Source organism: Vigna unguiculata, chromosome 4, assembly GCF_004118075.2.
Source record: "Vigna unguiculata cultivar IT97K-499-35 chromosome 4, ASM411807v1, whole genome shotgun sequence".
Classification (NCBI taxonomy): domain Eukaryota; kingdom Viridiplantae; phylum Streptophyta; class Magnoliopsida; order Fabales; family Fabaceae; genus Vigna; species Vigna unguiculata.
The window spans coordinates 36,838,989-36,857,062 of NC_040282.1; the positions used below are offsets into that span (position 1 = coordinate 36,838,989).

Sequence of the window (18,074 nt, forward strand, 5' to 3'; positions counted from 1 at the left end):
TTATATTGTTACATACCAGTAATGTGTTTTAATCTTAGGTTCTTTGAGTAAAATAAGAAAGATATAAAGGATGAAAGCACCATAGTAGAAGAAACATCGAGACTAAGTGTATCAAATACAAAATCGAAGGAACAATGACGGACACAATACCTGCATGTTACAACGTATCTATAGTTAATCCTAATCAATTTTGGAAAACTGATAAAGTCTTGAAAACAGAGCTCCCTATTATGGCAATTCAAATTGCTTTTGTTGCTGTGTTATCTCGTCTCTTTTCTATAATCTACAAACCTCTACATCAAACTCGTCTCATTTCACAAATCTCTGTAAGTAGATAAATCTCGAAGTTGTTTTGTTTATGAAACTTATCTCAAAATTTCTGATATGTGGCATTCTAACAAAGTAATATGTGGGCATTCTAAATTATAATTGCCTAGGTTGGTTTCCTATTGACACCGCCATTACTTGGAAGATTCACAACAATTTTTGAGTTCATTTTTCCGGTAAATGGGGTCGTCAACGTCGAGGTCCTTTCTCACATTGGTCTCATTTATTATGCATTCCTTAGTGGATTGGAGATGAACTTAAATACCATTCTAAATGTGAACAAGAAGGCTGCAAGCATCGCAATTGCTGGGATTGTCTTTCCCATGCTCGTTGCACCATGCTTATATGCTTTGTTTCGAAACGTTTATGGACATGTTATGATGTTTCCCCTTGAGGAAAGTACAAGTAATGCTTATACACTTTGGACTTTAATTCTCACTGTTACAGGTTTTCCTGTGGTAGCACACACACTTTCTGAGCTTAAGCTCCTTTATACTGGTCTTGGCAAAGCGGCTTTAACAGCAGCCATGATTGGTGACACCTATGGTTGGATTCTTTTCACTTTATTTGTTCCATTTTCAATTAATGGTAAAGGAGCTATCTACACTGTGTTATCCACGATAACATTCGTTGTTGTGTGCATCTTTGTGGTACGTCCACTCATTCAATGGTTTATTGATCGCAAGGAAGACAAAGATGAATGGAATGATAACCAATTGCTCTTTGTTTTCATGGGGGTTTTAGCCTGTTCATGTATTTCAGATTTTCTTGGTGCACATGCCATTGTTGGGGCTTTTGTTTTTGGATTAATTTTACCACATGGGAAATTTGCTGAACTAGTCATGTCAATTTCAGATGATTTTGTTGGCGGCTTTTTAGTACCCCTTTTCTTTACTGGAATTGGGATGAGACTTATGTTGATCGCAATTTTCTCCCAAGAAAGTTGGCCCTTTACAATTGTGATTATACTCTTGTTGTGTGCTCTAAAGATTTTAAGCACTTTATTTGTCACATTTTTCTTCGGTATGCGTATTCGAGATGGTTTGAGCTTAGGCTTGATTTTGAATAATAAAGGCACTATGGCGTTAATAATGTTGAACATTGCTTGGGATAGAGCGGTATTGATCTATTTAAAGCATTATATTCAATTACTTTAGTTTATTATATATACAATTGCAGTCTAATCCATAAGTTTTTGTGATGTGTGTTGCAGATATTTTCTATACCTACTTATGCCGTTATAACTTCTGCTGTTCTACTGATGACCATAGTTGTGTCTCCTGTCATCAATATCGTCTATAAACCAAGACAAATATTTGAACAGAACAAGCTAAAAACCATACAAAAACTAAGAGTTGATGCAGAGCTCCGATTTATAGCATGTGTTCACAATACTCGCCAAGCTGCAAGCATGATTAGCATAATTGAATGTTTTAATGCAACGAGAGTTTCCCCTGTGCATGTTTTTGCCTTGTACCTTGTCGAACTTACTGGACGTGCTGCAGCCCTAGTTGCGGCACATATAGGGAAGCCTAGAAGCCAACTTGGAGAACAAAACCTGACCAGGTCACAAGAAGAGTTAGAAAGCATTCACAACACATTTGATGCACTTGGAGAGGCATACGACGTTGTTAGAGTTGAGACCTTAAATGTGGTGTCAGCATATACAACTATTCATGAAGACATATACCACTCAGCAGATGAGAACCGCACAAGCTTAATTCTTCTTCCATTTCACAAACAATTAAGTTTAGAAGGTACTTTAGAAGTAACTAGCGTTGCATACAAAGATATAAACCAAAATGTAATGCAAGGTGCTCCCTGCTCCGTGGGAATATTTGTTGATCGTGATTTTGGGTTAGTTCCCAAAATGAACCTTCATATTCGTGTGGTCTTTGTTGGAGGCCCTGATGACCGTGAAGCCTTAGCCATTGCATGGAGGATGGCAGGACGTTCAGGAACACAACTCTCAGTGGTTCGAATTATTTGTTTGGGTGAAGCAGCAAAAGTAAATGCTTCAATTCACGATGAAGCACAAGGGATATTATCTGCGGTAATAGATATAGATAGGCAAAATGAGTTAGATGAAGAGTATATAAGCACATTCAGACTTACAGCAGTTAACAATAACGATTCAATATCCTACTCAGAGATTGATGTTCATAGTGGTGAAGATATTCCTGTAGTCCTTAATGAGATAGAAAAATTCGGTTGTGATATTTACATAGTTGGTCAAGGAAATTGTAGGAACTCTAAGGTCTTCTCAAATTTGATGGAATGGTGTGAGTGCTTAGAACTTGGAGTTATAGGGGACATTTTGGTGTCAGACAATTTTGGTTCACGCTCGTCTGTGCTAGTTGTTCAACAGTATGGATATGGAGGAATGGTTTTTGGAAATGATCTTAACCAGAAGGCCACTAACAAAGGCACGTTTGAGTCTGTTGTCTAAAGATAGAATAAACATGAAGGTTTGCATTGAAGCACAAGGATTTACAAGAAAATGTTTTCTCAACTTGATGTATATCAATTTACAGTATATAAATGGTTGTAAACCTTACTTGAGAAACCAGTTTTGTAAGTCTGAATTAGACATAAAATTCACTTCTTAGCAAATGTGATTATTTGTTCAATATCATATAATTTCTTACGTGTTTAATTTTAGTTTTATTTCATTTTGGTATCATTTTATATTCCTCAATAAAACTAATAAACGAACAAATTTCACATTTCTTATATTTCTTAACCACTTTTTGAATACTATTTTTATTATTTTTTAAAATCCAATTTTTCTTTCCAATTTTTGTCATTATACATTGATATTTAGTTGTAATATTTTGCAAAATTATTTTCCTTTTACTTTGTAAACACATGTATTTATACATCCCTATTTAAATTAGTTTGTAACTTAATTTAGCTTTGGTTTTATCATTTTCTTGTTCTCTCTTATATTTGTGTATACTATTATTGCTTAATCACATGAATTAGAGGTTTGCATGCTTGAACTAACATACAAAGAAAAATAATAATGATAAACTAACGAGATAATATCCTTTTTATTTTCTTCTATTGTTGATGACCACATTTGCTCAACTAACAATATAATAACACCATAAATAGATATGTATAACTGCAATTTATATTGTCTATGATGTACTGTGTTGTTACATAACAATAATGTGTTTTAATCTAAGGATATATGAGTAAAAGAAAATAGAAATAAAGGTTTAAAGCACCATGGGAGAAGAAACATCGTAAGTAAGTGTAACTTATAGTATCTTTCTTCATGTGAAGTAACACCCTTGTAAGAAGGTCGTGTCGTAAATTCTCTCTACAAAAGTTATTCCTTTGTATTCAACCTTTGTTTTGGCCGTAGTAAGAAGTGATGAAAAAATATTTGAAGTTCTTAGTCTCATGGGAATATCGAAAACGGATATAATAGTGACCTATGTACCCGTGTTGTCAGGAGTATCTTGTGCATTTTATTCAATGGTTGATTGTGGAATCCTTTAAGAGTTCCTTAAAGATAAACTATGCATAGTCCAAAATGTTGGGGTAAATGAATATAAAAATATTATGTTGTTCTTGCTCTTTAGATGATTTATTATTAAACATTATACTATTTTGACCAAAAGTGTTATGCTGTATTAATCTCCATTTTGGAAAATATATGTTATACTATAAAGATTGTTTGAAATAACTTACTTATATAGTTGGGAGTTTAATGGAATGTCTTGTCTAAATATTTTAATCCATTCAAATATATTTTTAGTTCATTAAAGTTATTAAAGTGTTAAATTTAAGTGACTTAATCCATTAAAACAAGATGAAATTCAAATGCTTAAAGGTTCAAGTAAAATAATAAATTTAAATTATTAAAATATTTTTATTTCAAATCAAAAAAACTTAAAAGAACATTTTACATATTGAATATATTTTAATATACTAAAATAGAAGTAAAGATTTCAAACAAAGCTAGAAAAATTTCAAATAAATTATTTTCTTTACCTATGTTAGACAAACATAAAGAAACCAGCTACAGCATTTTTAATATATAAATTATAACCTACATAATATAATATCGAAAGTTATCATCTATTGCATCAAAACTTCACACTCTAAACTTGTTTGGAGTATTCTCAAGCAAATAAAATCATCCAACCTATTCAAAGTGATTTTAAAGAATGTTGGAAGTATTATTGGTTAGACTTGAGGAAGTGAATAACATTACATAAATAAATTTGAATAAAATAGATAGACTTGGTTAAGTTCAAAAAAGGAGAACTACAACGTAATGATTTAATTCCGCTTGAAAATATTGTTTTAATATTTATGAATTCTTAGATGTATTTTAAATTTTACTTTTTATATAATTTTTTTGTTAAAATTTAGTAATAAATTATATAAAGTTCTAGTCTGTTTTAAAAATAATTATTACAATCACACATGTTATTTTTTTTTAAACTAAAGATTTAGTATATTTAGATCATTTATTCAAAACTAAAATAAAAGTATTTCTTTTTAAAAAAAGTTGGCTCAGCAACAAAAAACATTACACTACAATAACTTCAAATTAATCCACAACTCAAATAATTTATATCCAACTAAACTTATTGGATATAAAATTTAGAATATTAAATTTAACTTATACTAAATTAACCACCTTGACGTGAATCAATCCAATTCAAATAATATTCAAACTTAATTTCAAGATTTCATGACTTGCAAAAATCCAATGTGTTGTTTACAATTTCTTAAAAACTGATATTTTCACTTAGTTGAAACTATGAAGTATTAGACTTTGTTTGCACTATTAAAAATTATCATATTACATGAGATTTTTCTTGTAAATTTGTTAAAAAATTTGTAAGAAAAGACTTTTTTCTGTCATTTTTTATAAGAATCTTAATTGGTAGGTAATTCCTTCGTGAATAATTATTTCTTACAAAATTTTAAAATTTGCAAGTATTTCCTACAAAATTTATTGCAAAAAGTGTTTTATACAAAATATTTTGCAAAAAAATTGGTAGTAATTTCTTGCAAATTTTTTTTCACAACAAAATTTGTATGTATTTTCTACGATAAAATTTTCAAAACAAAATTAACAAGAAATATTAGTTTTTTTATTAGTGTTGCTCATTTTGAAAAAAATAAAAAACACAATGCATTGATTTTAACTATTTTTCAAGTACATACTGAATATATTATCTTGTTAAAAAGAGTATGAACTTTGAAATAAATAAAATATTATAATGTGATTAGATTTGAAATGTATGTATAGAGATAGTTAAGAGGACAATGAATTTTTATCCTATCAATGACTTTATACTTTTAGTGTCGAACTTGAGAAAAATAAAATATAAAAAAAAAACATTACAAATATATTAATGTTTTTGTATTTTATAGAAATATATCATGTTAATTTTATTATACTTGAGTAAATGAATAATATTAAATAAATGAAGTTGAATAAAATAGATAAAAGTAGTTAAATTCAAATTAAAAATTACAATTTAATGGTATAATTTCGCTTGAAAATAGTGTTTTAATATTTATGAATTCGTAAATGTATTTTAAATTTTATGTTTATTAGAATAGTTTTTTATTTAAATTTAGTAGAATAATATATTATAAAAATAATTGTTACAATCGTACATGTTATTTTTTTAACTAAAAATTTAGTATATTTATTTTGTTTATTTAAAACTAAAATAAAAGTATTTCTCTTTTACAAAAATGTTAACCAGGTATAAACTAAAACTATACTACTATATCTTCAAATTAATTTACAATCCAAATAATTTATATGATATAAATTTTAAAATATTAAATTTAACTTATGCTAAATTAACTACGAATTCAATCCGACCCAAATCATATTTAAATATAATTTCAAGATTTCATCACAATAATATATAAATATAGATAATCATATAAATTATTGATATTTTTATAATCTATGTCCATATTGAATTTTTTAGATTAAAAAAATAAAAATATAAAATTTCACAAAATATTTTGAATAATTTTCTATAAAAAATATATATAAATAAATTGAGTTATTATATAACTATCTTCTAAAATTATTCAATAATTATTGATTGAATAATTTATCTTAAAATGTATAATTAGATTGAAAATTCATTTTACATTAATTAACATTACGTTTGTAACATCCCATTTAATAGTTTTTCACATTATCAAATAAAATATTATATCATGATCAAACATAGCAGATAGCAGCAGAGACAACAATCATATACATATAAGTATATAATGCTGGTACAGTCATCCAAAAGCACTACACAAAACCCTCCTGGCAAGAGTAGTAATACAAGGAGAAGATCTAAACTACAAGTCTCAAGACTTTGTAGAATCTGGCCCAAAACTAACACAGCACCCAAGCAAGGAGTCAGCTCCTGCTCAGCAGAGGGGTATCATCATCAAGGCTCGGCTATGCTCACACCAACCGTAGGTGATCATTGCAAAGGAGAAAACACAAAGACAGGCAAAAATAAACAAAAGGGTAAGCTAACTGAATTGAGAGAAAAATTATACAATTCACAATATAAATATCAATCATAACACACAGCTCAATTGCATAATTCTAGACTCGATATCCGGATTGTGTAAGCGACATTGGAGCTCTTGGTGGCTTGTACCTGCAACGGTTCCCAGACTCTGCAGAGTCTGGACACAAGGAGTCTTCACCCGACCATTCCCAAGGTAAGTCCCCTTTGCGTCTAGGACTTGATCAAGTCCAAAGACTAGGACCTCCTGCTACTCCTCACGACATAATCCATTATGCTCTATCTGAGCGTGAATGATTATTGGAGTTTCAAGATACCAACCAATATGGATTCCACACGTCCTTACACACACACACACACTAATAAGTTCAATGAATTTCCCTTGAAATTCTATTCCAATCACAACTCCTCATGATTCATACCAATCCAAATTCATCACACAATACATTAATAATGAAGTTCCAGGCATATGAGATACTAATTGCACAAAACTACCTTAAAACATACAATATCACACTTTATAACAGAAACTGAAGCATCCCACTGTAGTGACTCTCGCTCAAGCTAGACAATCTAGCTCAGGCGAGAGGTCATCTCGCTTAGGCGAGTCAGTCTCGCCTGAGCGAGGCTCTAACAATGGCAAAAGTTAAAAACTGGGCGAACTCTCGCTCAAGCTAAGCTGGCTCGCTTAGACGAGATTGTCTTCTCGCTTAAGCGACCTCAGCTCGCCTAGGCGAGACTTCGCGCAGGAACAGGGGTGGGTTTTCTGGTGTTTTCGCTTGGACGAGAGCCACTCGCCTAGGCGAAAATACCATATTACTCACTGTTTCCCACATGCAAATGCATTGGATTCATGGCAAAATTCAATCAAGCAACCACACATAAATTTTAACCAACAATTTAGCACTCAGAGCTTTAATCAGACTCATCAAACATGATTCATGGGTTTAAATACGAAGAAATTACAGTTAGCTTCCCTTACCTTTTTAAAATCACCACAAGCAAGACTCTAATCACAAGGGCACCTCAATTCCACAACCTAAGGGGCTGAAATTCACAAACTCATAGTGAGTATAGGACCCTAATTCGGTTTTGGTGAGCATTGTATTCCAGAAATTCCAAAATTGGAGAGAATTGAGAAAAACCGAATTTGACTTGCCGAGAGGAGAAGATGACTCAGATGGAGGAGGAATTCTTCTTGTGGTTCTAGGTCCAGTAGCTATAACAGAAGGGAGGAGTGATTAGAATGGGAAATTTTGAGCTCTTATTAAAGAGAAGACATTGTAGTTGGTTCAGAGGAAGGAAAAGAGTGATGGTGGAGTGTGATTCTGTGATATGAGTAAGAGAAGAAAGAGAGTGTATAGAGAAGGGAGGGATAATGGGTTCTCACAATGTTGTACAAAATTTTAGATTAATTCAAAATTATTTAATAATTTATTTATATGAATCAAAATTAACATCATATATTCCTATAAAATATAAAAACATAATATATTTATATTATTTTATTGTATATTAGGGTTTATATTATTTCTCAACTTCGACATTAAAAAGTATTAATTTTTGATAAGATAAAAATTTATTATACTCTTAATTCTCTTTGTAGATATATTTCAAATCTAATTATATACTATGATATTTTATTTATTTCCATATTTATACTCTTTCTAAAAAATAATATAATTAATATGTGTTTAGAAAATAATTAAAATGAATACTCATATTTAATAATTCATAGTTTCAGTGATAATATCACTTCTTAAAATTAACATATATGAGATTTAAATGTATCAATAACCTTTTGGATTATTTTTATAGATCATAACATATTTTCACAAAAAGAACCACTTGTTCTTTAAGTTTTTTTATAATAATATTGGTGAAACTCAGATTGTTCTTTGGTTTTCTCTTTTTATTTTCAACATCTTATTAATTCAAATAATTCAATTAAAATACCATCTTTATTATTTTACCATTAAAATTGTCCCAATAACCTTTAAGGGTAAGGTTTCATCATTGAATGTTGATATTCCTTGGTCAGTCAGATTACAAATAACTACGTATCAATGTTCATAATAGTAATAATAATGATAAAAAAGTGTAACCTAAGAATCTCTACCCAAATAATCTCTAATACATTATACAAAAATATATATAAATAATATGTAGTTGTGGGTTGTAATAATTTCCAACAGCAAAAGATGTAATAATAAAAACAATGTAATAATTAGGTTCCATATTTTTTTAATTATTTTATTGCAATTTGTAATTAATTAAATAATATTAACTATTAAGAATCAACTCTCAAAGTCGCTCTTCATCGGTGTCTTAAGCAGGAGAAAAAACACACACTCTCTTCTCTCTCTCTCCCTCTCTTTCTCTTTCTCTCTCTTCTTTTTCTTCCTCCGTACACGATCTCTTCCACTATCTTCCAATTCCCATTTTTTTCAACATACGCCACTGCAATCCTCCTTCATTTTTCTTGCATTTTCGGTTTCTGGGTCTGTTTTCCTTTTAGGGTTCCCAGTGGTTCGAAAAAAAAAATGTTTTCTTTTTCTTCCCTTTATGCATACTCAGATTTGAGTTGAGAATCACAGAGTGGGGTTGAGTTCAGATTCACTGGCGTGGAGCAATTCGAAGTAAGTTTCCAGCTTTGTTGCATTTTGGGCTTGTTCTAATTTCAGTGAACCATGATCGAGTTGGTTGATTTGACTGTTTTTTTATGTCCATTGTTATGTGTGGGCGGTGAGTGGATCTGAGGTTTCATGTGATTTCTTTTAATAATGGGGGTATGGTTTCACTTGGGGTTATGAGTAATTTGGTGTAGTTGAACTGTGAAGTTGAAAGGTTGAGTTTTTTTTTTTTTTTGGGAGGGTTTAGGAATCTGGGTATTGGAGAACACTCAAAGGGTAATCTATATGTGAATACTAGTTTATTTGGAGATGAATTTCTACTGTTTCGACTATCTGTATACAAATTTTTACGCTGTTGATATTTTCATATGCATTATTTACTTATTTTTGTATTTCTAGGTTAGAACTTTGCAGTTGGGGCATGTTAAACCTTGTATTTTTAAGTTGCTAAATAAGGAGTTTGAGCTGATGTGAAGTAGTGGATGTTGTTGTCTAACTAATGCTTTAAAGTTTCGGGGAGTTGTAGAATCTGTATACAAGATTTGTACAGCAAATGATGTCACGTTGCATTAGTCTATGCTGATTAGGATTAGCAAGGTTAGAGGTGTTTAGAGTTGACTATATTTGACTGATACAGTATTGGGTTTTCGGTTTGGGATTCTGGGGCCCAAGGGTTAAGCTGACGGAATTGTTGATTTTTTATAGTTAATATGTTGTTGTGTTGGATCCAGTGTAAGATGTTTCTCTTTCCGTACACTTTTTGACCAGCTTATTGAAAAAAGTAGATAATTATAGAGCATAAACTAGAGATTCGTTGGATTGTTAGTTTATGCTATCATCGTTTGGAAATATATCATTTAGGACAGTATTATCATAGTTTTACTGGTTAAGATTAGATGCATATGTAGAAGAGTTTGGATACATTATGTACACAAGGTTGTGAAAATATCGATTTTATAGTGATTAAGTATATGTGTTATTCTTTGTTGCAGGGTTTTAGTGACCATTCAGTCCCTAATTTCTGTTTCTGACTCTGTAATACTGCTTTTGGAATTATTGGATTCTTCATTAGATGAGGGTTTTGGCCGGATTGCGTGTAACTCCAGATAGTGATTTGAAGTGATAGATATTCCAAACTATCAATGGATCTAATTTAAGAAACTTTTTTACGGCCTATACAAATTACAAATATGCCTACATGGTGGGGGAAATCATCGTCAAAAGAAACCAAGAAGAAAGCAAATAAGGAAAGTTTTATCAATACATTTCACCGCAGATTTAAAATCCCATCTGAAAGTAAATCAAGCAGTAGATCTGGAGGATCTCGTAGACATTGCAATGATTCAATTTCTGAGAAAGGGGCTCAGTCTCCTCCTGAATCAAGATCTCCGTCACCTTCCAAAGTGGCAAGGTGTCAAAGTTTTGCTGAAAGGCCTCATGCTCAGCCGCTACCACTTCCTGTCCTGCACCCATCAAATATAAGCCGAGCAGACTCTGAAATTAGCATATCAGCTAAGTCAAGACTTGAAAAAGGCTCCAAACCATCATTGTTTCCACTACCAAAACCAGCATGCATGCGTGGTAGGCTGAACCCTGCAGATTTGGATGGAGACCTGGTCACTGCTTCAGTCTCTAGTGAGAGCTCTGCTGACAGTGATGAGCCATTGGACTCTCGCAATCGTAGTCCTTTGGCAACCGACTGTGAAAATGGGACTAGAACTGCTGCAGGCAGTCCTTCCAGGTATACTCTATAAGCATTAACTATAATGTGCTTCAAGCTTGCATATTTTGTTGCATAAGCATGTCTAGGTTGTGTATTTTTAGACGTAGAGAACAGAGATGTGTCTTCACTTAAAAACTTAAGGTTTTGGGGTAGCTGGTTCATGGCATATTGTCAAATCCTCAGTTCAATCCTTGCTGCCCCATTCTATTAAAATGTTGCATTGCGGCACAAGGTTAGGGGACCAAGAAATTATCCATGCATGAAGTTCAATGGTATATGAGGGTGTGTTGGAGATATAACATGAAACTATTCTTGAGTCACTATCTTAAGCTTAAGCTTTTGGGATGGCTAGTTCATGAAATTTATGATTACTAGCAAATAATTTTTTATTTTACTCATTTTGGATGTTGGCCTTTTTATGAAGCTCGATGCCCAAGGATCTATCATCTACTGTTTCCCAAATAAATTCAAGAGAAACCAAAAAACCGGCAAACATTCTGGGTAATCACATGTCTTCTACTTCACCAAAACGGAGGCCTTTAAGCAACCATGTTTCAAATTTGCAGATTCCTCCTCATGGTGCCTTCTGCAGTGCACCTGATAGTTCCAAATCAAGTCCGTCTAGAAGTCCATTGAGAGTATTTGGCACAGAACAGGTGTTGAACTCTGCCTTTTGGGCGGGAAAGCCATATTCGGAGGTCAATTTAGGTGGATCTGGGCACTGCTCAAGTCCAGGTTCTGGTCACAATTCTGGACATAATTCAATGGGAGGGGACATGTCTGGACAGTTATTTTGGCAACCTAGCAGGGGTAGCCCCGAATATTCTCCTGTACCTAGTCCCCGAATGACTAGCCCTGGACCTAGCTCTAGAATTCAGAGTGGTGCCGTTACACCTATTCATCCTAGAGCTGGGGGAACACCCAATGATTCACAGACTGGACGAGTTGATGATGGAAAACAACAGAGTCATCGTTTGCCCCTTCCTCCTTTAGCAGTTACCAATACTTTACCTTTCTCTCACTCAAATTCTGCTGCAACTTCTCCATCCATGCCAAGAAGTCCAGGAAGAGCAGATAATCCAATAAGCCCTGGATCACGTTGGAAAAAAGGAAAACTGCTTGGCAGAGGCACATTTGGACATGTCTTTGTTGGCTTTAATAAGTACGAGTTCTAGAACAATTGTTCTTTTTGATTGTATTACAAAGATTTTTTTTTTTCTACTTTTAAATCCACTATTTTATGCATCTTATAAATTGTTTGGTTAAAATATTTTTATGTTTAGGGAAAGTGGTGAAATGTGTGCTATGAAAGAGGTGACTCTGTTTTCAGATGATGCCAAATCTAAAGAAAGTGCTAAGCAATTAATGCAGGTAAATAGATTTCCTTTATTGACCCTGGAAATTTTTGTTGGATGTGCAACCGTTATTCTCGTTGGAAATACATTTGTGTCTATTTCTGTTTCAAATTTAGTGTAGCTTTGAAAAGCTAACTCCCATATTGTGGCAGGAAATTGCCTTATTAAGTCGATTGCGGCATTCAAATATTGTGCAGTACTATGGTTCTGAAACAGTAAGTTACCCATTTCCTTATTTGTTTGCATTCTGTTTATAGGAGCTACTTTTAAGTGATCATGATTTATTTTGAGCTTTTTATCCCAATTTGTAATGCTTCAATGAATATCTAGTTACAAGATTATTAGTTGGTTTATATATATACCTTACACCATAATATTATAAATTTGTCATTTTAGTCTACTTATAGATGCTGATGAATCATCCTTTAAACAGGTCGGTGACAAGCTTTATATATATCTGGAGTATGTCGCTGGAGGCTCCATATATAAACTTCTTCAAGAGTACGGACAATTTGGTGAACTAGCTATTCGTAGTTTTACTCAACAAATTTTGTCAGGACTTGCTTATTTACATGCTAAAAATACTGTGCACAGGTGAGCTAAGTCACATTTATTTTTAAAACTTAAAATTTTACGAATTCTTTATAATGTGACTGATTTTCTATGCTTATGAGTTCTGATATCTATCTCTTAAATTGCATTTCTTGTAAAGGGACATCAAAGGAGCAAATATACTGGTAGATACTAATGGTCGGGTTAAGTTGGCAGACTTTGGCATGGCAAAACATGTAAGCTTGGGAATAAAAATTGTTCTTTTTATTTGCCTCTAAGCCAATTGGTAGGATATGAAATTTGGTTTCTGTTGCTTGTGAAATTATGACTCAAGATTTAAAACTTCCTAATCCACCAATTCAATAGAGTTGCTAATTCAGTGGGTTTCTTTTCAGGTTTCTTTCTTGTATTTTTTTACCTTTTTTTGGAAGATACCTTTCTTGTCCCACCTCCAACCAGTTTATCATGCATGACTTCAACTTGGAAAAAGATCTCTATGATTCCAAAAGACATTGTTTTCCTTCATAATTGCCATTTGATATCACATCTGGTATAAATAATCGCAAGGTTGCATGATCTATCCTGTTCCCTCAACTATTAACCTGCATATTTTTGCAGATAACAGGGCAATCATGTCCATTATCATTCAAGGGAAGCCCCTATTGGATGGCTCCTGAGGTAGTAATGTTTTCTGTTAGTTTCAGTTCTTTATAGTTTCAATTACATCTTGCTTTTGATGACATGGTAGCTTGTCGTACTGATATTTTAGGTTATAAAAAACTCCAATGGTTGCAACCTTGCCGTTGATATATGGAGCCTAGGATGCACAGTTTTGGAAATGGCTACAACTAAACCTCCTTGGAGTCAGTATGAAGGGGTTAGTAATTTATGTCAATATATTGGAAGTTTTAGCTAGCTTTTTTATATTCTATTTCCCCACTATTATTTTATGTAGTTTGTTATTTTCATTTATAAAGTATTGATAATATTTCTTGTTTTAATTTATGTGTTGACTTGATGTATTATTGGCTTTGCATGTTAACAAAAAGGTTGCTGCAATGTTCAAGATTGGTAATAGCAAGGAACTCCCAACAATCCCGGATCACCTATCTAGTGAAGGAAAGGATTTTGTTAGGAAATGCCTACAACGGAATCCACACAATCGCCCTTCGGCAAGTGAATTATTGGACCACCCTTTTGTAAAATATGCTGCACCTTTAGAGAGACCTATTCTGGGTCCTGATGCTTCTTCAGACCCAGCCACATCTGGGATCACACAGGGAGCTACAGCTCTGGTAAGGAAGCTACTGCCAACATTAATCACATAAAAGAATTGTCTATTTTCATATTAGTGTGAAGTGGGGGATTGCCTTGCCTGTTTCTCTTGCATTCCATATCATGCCTGTGTTAAATAGGAAGCCATCTGATCTTCTACTTGAAAATGTCAGACATTTTTGTGTGCTTCATCCATTCAAATTCCTCGGTTGATGAGTCATTTTTCTTGGTGTGTATATTGTATAGACATTTTGTTCTCTTGGAAATATAAATTTGAATAATTGAATCTATCAGAGACTAAATAATAATATTTCGGAGGGGTGGAGGGGGAGGGTACCCGCTTGATATGTTGCCAATGAAATTGTTTTACATATTTTTCTGAGGCAGCAGCATAAAGGATGCAGAAGGGATGGACAAGAGCAGTAGCTTTAGCCAGATTAATGTTGACTAAGCTCTGGAATCCACTGGATTACATAGAAAATCCTAGTATATGAATGAAAAATATAGTTTCCAAACCCTTAACAAGCCTTTATGGATTTGCTTGGATAAACTTTTCCATAACTTCTGGTTGAAAAGTATTAGGAAAAATGGAATAAACTTCTGTACCATCTTTAGTTTTTGCAAGCTTCCCCAAAACTAATTTATGTACAAGTTAAGTTTAGCTTAGCAAGAGATTTATTTCATTTTTTCCATGTAAGTGTTTGCAGAGACATTTATTTAAACAGGTCCATTGACATACTATATTTGATCGGCTCTTCTAGGGTTTCCTGATCAATTTGTGTCATAGTTTACAAGCAGTATCACTTTTAAATTATATAAATAGGTTGTCATAAAATTGAAAAAACAAATCCTTGAAAAATTGCCGAAATATTCAAAATCAAACTTCACCATTATTTCCCTCCCTTTGTCATGCATCAATATATTATTGTTGTCTTGATTACACAACTGATTAAACTCATAAATGATCTTTTATTCAGCTGATATATTTCTATTTTGGAATCATGACAGTAATAACTTTTTTGTGTTATTGTTTGGAGAAAAGGATTCATATTCTTGTTGAAATGTGTGATTTCCATCAATGCTTCATCCTGTCATTTCCCTTGGAAGTAGAGAATAAAAAAGACAGGGTTAGGCATAGACAACTAGAGAAACTGTACGAAAACATTTACTTTCTACAAACTGTAAGATAGAATTGCTCCATTAACATAAAGGAAAGTACACACATGGAGGTTGGAGGGAAACAAACTGCAGATGAAGACTGTTGCCATCTGGAGAATTGTGGTTATGATCAAGCAAAATAAATTTTCTTATCTGGGTGTTCATTTGGACTATATTTCAATTGTATAATACTGGAAAATTTTGCTGTCACAATTGAATGATCTTTGAAGTTGTTTTCTTTTATGGTTTCTTGTCTATCCTTGTAAATATTGTGGCTGTGATACATTTTCAGGGTATTGGACAAGGAAGGAATCCTTCTACGTTGGATTCAGATAGACTTTCCCGTCATTCTTCTAGGTTTTTGAAAACTAATCCTCATGCAAGGTCTCTCTCTCTCTCTCTCTCTCTCTCTCTCTCTATATATATATATATATATATATATATATATATATATATATATATATATATACACAAACACACAAACACTGCACACGCAAGGTTGCTGACACTGCCTATGGTGATCTGAAATTGCTTTATCAATCTACAGTGAAATCCATATTCCGAGGAATATATCCTGCCCTGTCTCGCCCATTGGAAGCCCACTTTTGAGGCCAAGATCGCCGCAACATATGAATGGGAGAATGTCTCCCTCTCCTATATCCAGTCCTCGGACTGCTTCTGGTGCATCCACACCTCTCAACGGTGGTAGTGGTGCCATTCCATTTAGTAATCACTTAGTTTACATTCAAGAGGGTCTTGGAAACTTGCCAAAGTCCTCAAATGGTGTATACATTAGTGGCCCTACTCATCATGACTTGAATGTTGACATTTTTCGAGGAATGCAACAGACGCCTCACATTTCATCAGAACTGGTTCCAGGTGAAAGTGATGTTCTGGGGAAGCAGTTTGCACGGTCTCCTCGTAACGAGCCATATGATGTTCAATCAGTCTTGGCTGATCGTGTTTGTCGGCAGCTGCTGGGGGATAATGTGAAAATCAACCCATCCCTTGATCTAAATCCCAATTCTTTGCTCAGCCGGGCTAATGGTTTATGACATGGGGCATTTTCCTTGGTCCACCTTCGTGAGCAAATCTTTGAAGTTTGTCAGAATGATCCATTCATTGTTCTATTTGCTGAGGAAGTAATTGTAAAATAAGGAGCCAAAGCATACGAGAATCAATGTAATAAATTTTGATCGGAGAATAGGGGGAACCGAGTAACATTATTCCATTTTGCATGGTTTCCCTCTCAGGCTTATGGAGTTCAGAACCTTTCGGGTGAGGTGACAAACTAAGCCATAGGATGAAAATTCCTGACATTTGATTTGTCTATATCAACTGAAGCAAATGCTCACTTGTTGCTAAAAGAGAAGCTTATGTTTGTATGTAGAATTTTCAAGATGCAGCATCAGTGCGTGGATTTCTCTCTGGTGTCTGAAATATGAGAAATGATAGGTTTAATGTTAATATTAGCTCAAGGAATGAGTTTTTCTAATCATATGTATGCAGTTCCTTCAGTTAAAGAATTCCTGCAATCACAACTGTATCTTTTTGAACATCATATAGATGCAAAAAAAGTGAAATTGGTGCAAAATTTAGCATCCAGACTATTTTTTGGGAGGTGATATTGCTGTACAGAATATGGGAGACTGTATTGTGATTCTGCATTTATTGATGAGAAGTCAAGGATTTGTGAAACCGATATATCTCTTGATTGCATGCTCAGATGTATTACTGTCACTGAATCCTTCTGCTGGATTTATTTTGTACATTATTTTTTCAAGAAAAAATTGAAGATATATATGATTTGAGGTTCTCTCCACTGGTTTATGCAGTAATTCTCTGATGTGGTTATTCTTTCTAGTATTGTTTTCCCTATAGTGATTCATGTATTAAAATCATGATTAAAGTACCAAGTTGGTCTTTGAAAATTTTCAAATAAATTCTTAAAACTTTTAATTGGATTCCTGAACTGAAAAAGGAAGTCTTTGAGCAATTTGAGGACTTTCGGTTAAGTTCTTAAACTATTTTTTAATCGGATTCCTAAATCAGAAAAGAAAGTTCACTGAATTAGTTTTTGGTTTTCCTAAACCACAAAAATGATGTGAACATTTTAAAGATCACAGGGATTCAATCAAAAACAATTATATGTTCATGGTTGTAATGAACATAGATTTTATTCTAGGCTTATTTAAAATTTTTCGAATGGTTCAGTAACTTACAGATTTAACTTTAAATGTTCAAAAGTTTTTTTTATCGAAATTCTTTTTATTTTTTTCTTGAAATTTGATTGATTGTATTTATACTGTGATGTACGGACTCATACTCATTCAAGAACTGTCCTTCAAAACACGGGCCTTCGACAAATCTTGATTTCTGTCACTTTTGGGCTGCTTCTTCCTACACTCACGTATATTTGAAATCTTCAATTTTACTCTTTAGTTTAAATTTTTTATTTTGAGTTTCGGAATACACAATTAGAAACATTGCATGAAGAGATAGCCTCACTTTTGAGCCAGTTTGC

General features: G+C 33.0%; 2 protein-coding genes across 2 annotated transcripts; both read left to right on the forward strand.

Moving 5' to 3' along the window:
• Positions 1 to 134: 134 nt before the first annotated feature.
• LOC114180858 (cation/H(+) antiporter 15-like) lies at positions 135 to 2,776 on the forward strand. Its single transcript, XM_028067150.1, has 3 exons — positions 135 to 326; positions 438 to 1,445; positions 1,541 to 2,776. Exons 1-3 carry the CDS (start codon positions 135 to 137, stop codon positions 2,774 to 2,776), a joined length of 2,436 nt encoding a protein of 811 aa, XP_027922951.1.
• A 6,399-nt stretch (positions 2,777 to 9,175) lies between these two features.
• LOC114181583 (mitogen-activated protein kinase kinase kinase YODA-like) lies at positions 9,176 to 17,366 on the forward strand. The gene is made up of 12 exons (XM_028068078.1): positions 9,176 to 9,493; positions 10,480 to 11,228; positions 11,635 to 12,372; positions 12,494 to 12,581; positions 12,718 to 12,780; positions 12,999 to 13,159; positions 13,278 to 13,353; positions 13,736 to 13,795; positions 13,887 to 13,994; positions 14,167 to 14,412; positions 15,843 to 15,934; positions 16,098 to 17,366. Exons 2-12 carry the CDS (start codon positions 10,678 to 10,680, stop codon positions 16,603 to 16,605), a joined length of 2,691 nt encoding a protein of 896 aa, XP_027923879.1. The 5' UTR covers positions 9,176 to 9,493; positions 10,480 to 10,677; the 3' UTR covers positions 16,606 to 17,366.
• The last annotated feature ends 708 nt before the right edge of the window (positions 17,367 to 18,074 follow it).